The sequence below is a fragment of the Vollenhovia emeryi genome, unplaced genomic scaffold (genome assembly GCF_000949405.1).
Source record: "Vollenhovia emeryi isolate VEMERY1.0 unplaced genomic scaffold, V.emery_V1.0 DF939143.1, whole genome shotgun sequence".
NCBI lineage: Eukaryota > Metazoa > Arthropoda > Insecta > Hymenoptera > Formicidae > Vollenhovia > Vollenhovia emeryi.
The window spans coordinates 994593-1003517 of NW_011967223.1; the positions used below are offsets into that span (position 1 = coordinate 994593).

General features: G+C 43.0%; 1 protein-coding gene across 4 annotated transcripts; it reads right to left on the minus strand.

Moving 5' to 3' along the window:
• Nucleotides 1–863: 863 nt before the first annotated feature.
• Nucleotides 864–8919, minus strand: LOC105566642 (polycomb protein Sfmbt-like). Of its 4 annotated transcripts, none has more exons than XM_012020810.1 (10): nt 8707–8867; nt 7705–7997; nt 7379–7610; nt 7040–7236; nt 6769–6966; nt 6428–6692; nt 5575–6311; nt 5238–5493; nt 4979–5163; nt 864–3580 (listed from the first exon to the last, which is right to left on the minus strand). In XM_012020810.1, the coding sequence occupies exons 1-10, from the start codon at nt 8726–8728 to the stop codon at nt 3533–3535; spliced, it is 2433 nt and encodes an 810-aa protein (XP_011876200.1). In that variant the 5' UTR covers nt 8729–8867; the 3' UTR covers nt 864–3532. The 4 variants fall into 4 exon arrangements, with proteins under 4 accessions (XP_011876200.1, XP_011876199.1, XP_011876198.1 ...); XM_012020809.1 differs by lacking the exon at nt 864–3580 and adding an exon at nt 4211–4731 and having other exon boundaries at nt 4814–5163; nt 8707–8919; XM_012020808.1 differs by lacking the exon at nt 864–3580 and adding an exon at nt 4211–4731 and having other exon boundaries at nt 4814–5163; nt 7705–7937.
• Nucleotides 8920–8925: the final 6 nt, after the last annotated feature.

The window sequence follows — 8925 nt, forward strand, 5'->3', positions numbered from 1 at the left end:
GGTCGCGAGCGTAAGCGCGTACACGTAGTCGACCATCTGTACGGCTACGGTCGGCTCGCACACAGCGAACGTTCCCACCGTTGCGACGCAACGCGCCGCGGCCCACCTCGCCCCGCCCCGCCCCGCCGCCCCCGCTCCACCCCGCTCCGTCTCTCGCCCTGCCGCGCCTCGCCGACGCTCGCCCGACGCGTCACGCCGCGTTTACGAGGCGTCGGGAGAGGCGACGCGAAAGTAGACGACCGAGACCCGCCGGTCGCCGCGACGCGATCCGACGCTCCGGGCTCACCGTGCCTAATTACGCGAGCATGATCCTCTTCCAGCTCTCGCGCCGTTAATGGATGGCTCGTCGAAGGGACCCGCGGACGTAGGACGCGGCGAATCGATGAATCGGAGCCTCCTCCCCCGCCTGACGCGCGCGGCTGTTACAATTAACGATTATTACCCGGCACGACATCCCGCGGACGAGCCTTAATTAATAACGTCCCACTGATAACGCGCGAGATTTATCGTCTACCAAATGTCTGCGTTACCGGCGCAAGGTATTCCGTAAGAAACGACGCCGGGTCGGAGATATACGTCGTGAAATTCCGCGCGAAACTCACGGCTCGTTCATTTCGCGGGTATCCACGCGCGGACGCACCGGTGGCTCTTTACCAACCGCGAGGTAGCGGCGCAATTTCGACTCGGCGCGTTTTTGGAAAATATTGTACCGGCGGCCCGCGCGCGCGCGTATTCGAACGAGAATTTTCTCAATGGAGAGACCGCTGAAAATAAACGAACGTATTCGGACTCGCGGCGACGCTCGATTCACGAATCCGTTCGGAGAATCGCCTCGTGGAATATATCACTGAAAGCATGAGATGTCAAATGATTTTGTTTTTATTATAAAAACTGCGACGCATCGAATTATATGAATATCAAATTTATGATTCAAGAGAAACCTACGACACTGAACCTAGTAGAAAACGTAATAATAATAATAATAATAGTCCCGTAATCGTAATCTTTCCTGGCAAATATCCATTTTATTTTCTTAGCCCTCTATAGCCTACAATCTTGTTCACTCGTGAAAACGTGGAATGTTTACATCCTCTCCGTAAGTCTAATGCCACGATAAGAAAGGCGATGGGTGATGACAAGTGGTGAAACTGATATGCAACGTCACAATATACGGCATAGAGGGGTAAGAGATGTATAGTAACTACTAAATATCTTTACAGCGCATCACCGTTCTCTCTTTCTCTCCCTTTCTAAGCGTCGATAATGATAAAGATAAATTCTGTGAGAGATCTTGCTTCCCGTTTCCCGCAATAACGCCCCTAATTACGCCCTTCCGAATTTCCGATTGTCTAAAAATTAATGGCGAACGTTCGGAATTTCCTCTCTCTCGAGAGAGAGAGACGCAACGCAAAATTCCGATGTCGAAGCGCCGAGACCGCGCCGTCGCGGCGGGTCTCGGGCCAGTTACAATTTAAGCACACGCGGTACGAGCTTTTAAAAAACGTAGTCGGTATTGCTCTTTTGTACTTATGGTTGCGCGATTCTTACTTACTCGACTAAAGCATAAATTTCTACGTGCTTTGCACGATAATCTCGAACGGAAAAAGCGGTTTCGAGTAACTCTCTTCCTTAAAACCAAACCCTTAACTAGCTACGCTTTACGCAAGAGGACAAATTTCAACGCGCGAGCAATAGACTTTCTACGTGGTCTCGTCGATACAAAAAGAGCAATAAATTCGAATTAAATTAAGGCTTCAACCTTAATCCCTTTAATGCCCTTATATATATAATCCTTCGATGGCGTAAGTTTAATAAATTCAGTGGATGCATCGCGACGTGTCCCGCGACATATAAATGTTGCACGCTGTTTGATTCTGAGGCTCGCAGAAGCTAGCGGTGAATTTTCGTCGTGAGGACAAGGACCAGAGTCCCAAACGGGTCCGATGCGCGAGGAAAACGGTCCCTACAGAGTATACAAATTTCACATGAGTCGTGCACGCGAACGGGTAGTGTGTCGATTGGCCATTCGTACGCGAGACATTCTTCTGAGACAATCCTCTCGAAAGACGTCAGACAAAAGGAACGAAAGTCCAGTTTCCAAGATTCCAAATTGTCGAATAAATAACTGGCGAGCAACCGCATCACCGTGTAACAGCGTTTAAGAGCCGAGGAGAGCGGTGTGTCCTTTGACTTCATCTGACTGCTTTGATTCGCCTTAGAGGTGACTAAGCGATATATGGATACAATGTATGCCGTTACGTATGCATCAACCACCTAAATTTATACGCAAGCCGTGCGTAATCTTCACATGGTGCGTAGCGTCCTGTTACGCACCGGAGACGGCTGAAACTAATACATCACGCTATACATGTAATATATACAAGACTTATATATCTCAATTTCGTTCGGTTATGTACAATTGCATTCATATATATTTATTGCGGTACGTGCAGAGTGGATTGATAGATTTATTAAAATAGACAGAAGCTCAGTTCTCTGTAAAAAAAAAATTTACGTCACATCTCTTAACGAGTTTGACATTGATCGCTATTGATAAAAGAGAAGATGTTCTTTGTACTTTGCGGTTGTTTTCTCTCTTTAATATATCTGTATTGATTTGTTCTGTCGAGGCATAAAATGCATAGCGCTTGAATTGTCGTTTTCATTTATTATCCGAGTAAACTCATTTTCATGTAACGGTTTGTAAGTGGTTGATGCATCCGTATCTTGAATGTAGTGCAGCATGGATTTACAAATAATGCTATGGCTGGAAGAAAAACTTCGGTACAAAGGCATGTTACAGAAAATACGTCACGTATTTATGAATATGTAAGTGCAATATACGTACATCGAGCTTTTCTTACATGTGTATCAGGTATAAATATATATGTGTGTATATATATTTATGTATGTATATAAAATGTATGACATCACTGTGAAAAAATGTTAATTTCAATCTTTTTCTACAATACTATGGGCACTATAAAGAATTAGATGATCTATTTTAAAAAGCGCAATCTATTCTAGAGGGCAGTTTATACATAAAATCTGGGATTAATCTCTAATTGTTAAACAATATCTACCATAACTTTTGCTTCAAACATTTCTCCATACAACGGATAATTTATAATTAAGCAATTTCATATAAATAAATTATATAGAACGAAATATGTTCATATATTCATACAGAATGAAAAACTTGAACTTAGAAAATCTGTCAATTATAAACCGATCACTTCATCGTCATAGAGTCATCATTTCCTATTATGAAAATAACTAAAATCAGGTTTTAAATAATCAAAATGCATTAATCTGAACTGAAAATTTTATAATTCAAATGTAATTAAATTAATCAAACTTTCCAGGTCAGCTTTATTTACATTACGTAAAAACTTGTTAAGTGCAGAACGTAGAAAATTATTTTCATTACTGAAATGTTTATAGCCTCAAAATTGTTTAGAGTTAATAAAAAGTAACTGGGCAAAAATAAGCATATAGTTGATATACTATATTTAGATAATAGATTTGTTTTTTATTCCTGTAATAGTTCAGAGTTATTTTCAATCGTAATTGCTTCCGGATGGTTGCCGCGTCCGTTTGCAGTGTGGTGCCGACGTTTCGCAAACATTACAGTTTGCATCATCAGGGCTGGGAAACTCTGATACCAGTATCAGTATAGTATCAGTATAGTAACAGCATCAGCGTCTCCCAGCTCTGATGATACAAACTGTTAATGTTTGCGAAACGTCGGTACCACACTGCAAACGGACGCGGCCACCATCCGGAAGCAATCACGATTGAAGAAGACAGTAGCCGCGAAAGCTTGAAAGCCAAGTTCAGAGTTATCTTTATCTTTCTGTATGAAAAGGAGAAAAATAAAGCCTAAATCAGTCAGTGCAGTTATAAAGATCTATGATAATATTTAAGTTGTAAGTTTTAATAAATATAAAAAAAATGTTTTCTTTTATACCTATTAAAAATGTTAATACTAATTCGTGTGGTTTATTTTTATTTGATGCATTCAAAAATTATTAAATTAAAATTTATTAATTTTTATTTAAATTAATAAATGACAATGTAGCAATTTAAATAAAATGTTTAATACACCTTGTATATTTATCTGAATCAGAGGCATTAAAAATTAATTTGTAACTGCCCCCTAGAATGGAAAACTCATAAAAATCATACAGCATCTAAATTTTCATGTTTGTTTTAGACTATATAGAATCTATATATTAACATTCCTTCAATACATTAGTAAAGTATGTAACAAATAATATATGCAACCGTAATGAGATGATCATTCTAATTATCGTTATTTCACATGCCTTACCTGTAAATCCATGTCTAATTTGCATAATGACGGAACTTATTTATAGTGCTAACTACATACTAGTTTTGTTATAATAATTTCTTCAATCCTAGTTTCAACCTTTCCTGAGCTGGATTCACTTTGATTTTTAATTGCTGAATTAAATCAAAAATTTTTAGAGAAGGTCCAACTTTGAAACCCGTTAGGTCTATTATTTGGTCCTTAGTGAGAAGCAGCATTGCCTTTCCATCTATTTTACGTTTACTGAAATTATCGCAATACGTCGCACAATCATTAACTCGAAGGAATTGCGCAACATCAAAGACATTCCACTCAGATGGCACTAGATCACCAGATTCCGAACCTCTTTGTACACCATCTGCTAGCCTTGGTATATATTTAGTACTTGCTGAAGTAACCTACAAGTCAGATAAGCCAGAATAGACTACAATAATTCCAACTTTATATCTCAGATTTTTGTGGTGATGTCGCGATACTTGCATTAATATATGACGTAGCGGTTCTTTCCTTGGGTAGTGGAGGGCTCTGTACTTCGCTCTGTGTGTCGCTCAATGCTTGACCTTGTCCAGTAGTAGGAATAGGTAAAGTTTGGTCAGGTCCAGCTGGCTCTTGCGCCGTTTCCGGCTCTCTGCTCCTCTGCTCCGGCAAACTTTCTAGATCGCGCTCTCTTTCAATTTTCGTTCCTTGAGCAGGTTCCAATTCTCGCCCGCGTTCGCGAGCCATACTAATACGTTCGCTCTGACGAGGTAGTACATTCTTGGAGCAAGACATCTTGCTACCCTTCTTCATTTTTCTCTTAGCTTTACGTTTAAGGCCTCTTGGTGATTTTACTACGAGAATATATTCATAAATATAAGCATATGTGAACAATATGTGCATAAATACGTGTACAAATGGTACACACCAGTAGGACTAGTGTTTTTTACGGGTACACGCGGCCCTTCCAATTTGTGGTCGACAAGATCACACCATCCAACAGGATAAATATCTGGACTTTGACAGTCTAACCATTGATCATATTCGTCCTCCCAACCGTCGAAATGCACTCGTAGTAATCTGCCAATCACCCTGGTAATAGTAGCGACACAAACTAATCTAGGGTCCATTAAATCAGCAGCCTCGAGTCTCATTCCTTCGATAAATCCGTGTTGAGGAATTTCCTAAAAGAAAAATATAAAAAGTATATTTAGCATCGCTACAAATCATTAAAAAAAAAGTATATAAACATATGGAAAAATTACCCGATTAAACAACTGCACAGGGGCAGGTACAGTATTTGTCTCTGTTAGATATGCATCCCATGTAAACGTGGTAGGATCATAACTTTTTGGCGGCGTTAAAGGTAGACCGTGCTGGGAACAAAAGCCAACTGGAAAGATGCAAGGCGAACACGAGTGATAGCAAAACCAATCGGCGCCGCTCGCCTCTTCGTCATAACTGTCGATGCGAATCATAATGTAATCCTTTTCCAAAACCTGCATGACCGTCGCCGCGCATATAGCCGAAAGATTGAGCGGATCGATAGCTTCTATTTTCATTCCTTCCTTAAACGCGTATGTGAGGTGCACGTGATGATTCTTTGGCACATAAAACAGATTCTCCGTTGCGTCGTCGTCGGACAATTTCGATTTAGAAATACGATTCAAGTACTCGGGATACGCGTCCAGCCTGTGACCCACTCTCTTGGCCCAACCAACAGAATGTATGAGGGGCGAGTCCTCGTGGCACCAAAACCCGTTGTCCTCCGGTGGCGAATCATAATATCTCACGTGCAAACGTTTGCCAACTATCTTTTGTATCGTCGCCACTTTCACTTGTGAGATTCTGTTTTTATCTACCACTTCTAAATGAAGACCACATCGGAAACGAGATTTCATGCTGTCGTTCACCTTATTATAGAAACTCGTTGGAAGTGTCCTTGCTCCGGTTAACCGCCTCATTAAAAAATCCTTCCAATCTTTGTACTTGTTTGCGATCGCTGAAAAAAATAATTCAATTACACCCGAATTTTTCTCAGATTAACCGTTTTCTCAACAGATTTCTCTTTCAATCGCCCAATTTGTCATTCTGTTAGAAAGAACTTGGATTACGTACTGTTAGGTGGAATGAGAGGTTTTCCGATCGTAGCGCACCAACCAACGGGGTGTATGTCATTGGAACAAAGCGATACCCAAAAATCCTTGTCTGCATTGTGTCCGAAACCCTCGTACCTCAACAGAGCTCTGTATCCGTATATACGTAATACAGTCGCGACCCAAAACGAATCTGGGAAAGCCTCGCACACTTCATCACAATCGGTATTTTCCACCTCCACTTTCATACCCACTGTGATATTGTCCCAAATATCAGAGATAGGAGCCTACAAAAATTGACGATATAACGAGACATCTGTAAAACTGTACAAAGACAAAAGGAAGCTTCTCAGAGAAACCAACGTGTTTGAAACAAGAAACTGGCGCGGCGCAAAATCCAGTTTCAACAAGCTGCGGCGTCCAGTCGTAAGAACCCGCCATCTCCGCTGTTCTCTTTCTTCTGACCGGTAAATCCTCTGGCATTACTGGCTCTAACTTAACTTTGTCCTTTTCCAACTCGATAGACTCCTTGACATCCATTTCTTCCTTTAAGACATTTACCTAGGAAATTGAAACAATGTGTTGTTCCTCGTCACACGTTTTCCGGCCTATAGATTCAATGTTGTCAACTTACATCCGCCGGTTTTGCATCAACAGAGGGCATTTGGTTCACAGATACTGGCTGATCAATCGAGTGAGATGGACTGTACGTGGAATCTGCTGTAGGTGTTGTGTGTTCCGAAGAACGCGCACACGCCCTACTGCAATATCTACGCTCCTTTGTGTAAAAGGCATGTTTCACTCCAATAGCACCACATTTTTCACAAACAGCTGTAAAATCAAAATTCAAGCCTTTACTTTTCTACGATGGGAAGATACAGACGATCGAGTCGCTTCGATACCTCGTTAAATTCCTTTACTGTTTCTTCTTCTTTTAGCAATTGTAGTTTCAATTATTGTAGATTATACTCACCTATGCCATCTTTGCGAATAGGAATAAAATTTAAATCAGTATGAGGCTGATAAGCAATTGGCGTTTTCAAGACGAGTCCTGGATGCTTGATGGGCTTTATCTTTCGATTGCGATTATCATGGGTCTGAGTCGCCGCGTTGCTCATAATTTGTTCTCGCTCCTCGTCGCCCATGTAATCCTCCAATGTCAAATATTCGCTCATCTCCGGCCTCTCGGATTGCGAGTCGTAATCCTTGAAAAGAGAAATGGGGAAAAATGGCAATTATCAGGAATACGTGGAAGTTGGGATCGGGGCCCTCCTCTCCCCTCGACAAAACAAAACTCACTCGCTGTATCTCGTGGGCGTCTATAGCCTCCATCGCCTCGTCGGGTTCCGAGCACTCGTTTGAGAATTGTTGCGGTATGTAGCGCACCATAGTGGTAGGAGCGATGTGGTGATTTCTGAGATCTTCGTAGGAATGAGAGCCGTGCGAGAAGAACGGGCTCTCAGCTTGACGGGGATCCAGCATGAGCTCGTGAGCGGGCTCCCCCATCATCATATCCCCCATCCATACCATCCCTAGTTGTTCAGGATATCCAGGGATGGAAGTATACACTGTATTCATACACATATCCATTCCTACATTCACACGAGTCACCAATTGTTACTTTAGGCCAAATCATCAGTGCAGAGATATTCTTTCGTAAATTTTGATTCATCGGGGAAGAATGCACGCAATGCTACTTCCAATTTACTTTTTCATTCGGCGCGATTACAAATTATTCGGGCACTCCGCAACATTGTCGGCTTGCGTTTCGGACCGATCTTTTTACGGGTGGTTTTAATTTACTAGATCGCGAATCTTTTCCTCTAGCTCGTCAAGAACTTGACATTGACGTATACTGAATTGGTCAATCCAAATTTTTCACCGTACACGAGTTCACGCTAGAGGAAAAGATCCATGCTCGAGAGCTCCAGTACATACCTATCGCGCGACGCGCAATCTCGTTAGGTATGTACTGGGGGAGGCTGTCGGGGATTTACGAGCAGCACGCGGACCGCACTCTCGTCGCGTTACTTGGCGCAATTTCCAGGTAGCGTGAAGCGACGCCAGGAAGCCTCGGAAGGTGCATTCATTTAACCCCTCTCGGCGCACAGTTCTCGCGTCTCGCGCGCGTCCGGCGGTTCCCGGCGAGCCCGAGCGCTCGGCACGCGAGTAAACGCGAGGGCCGATCCGGGAACGTCGCGCCGTCGCCGCCGCCGCCGTCGTCGTCGTCGCCGAGGGGGGGTAAGAAACCGGTCGGCCGGTCGCGGACGGATCGTGCCGCATAGGAAAACAAGTGCGTACCATTAGAAGCCTGCATCTCCATGACAAAGAGTCGTTCGTGGGTATCCTCGACGTTTTCCACCGGTATTACCGCAGTCTACGCTCGTCGCAGTGCACTAGTCCCATCTCGACAGGCACAAAACGCATCGCCGCCGCTTGAATTTCGCCTCGCCCGAGTACACGGAGTCAGTCGAGATTCATCGTTACTCGCGACATTGCCCCGAACAATAGGGGCAAAAC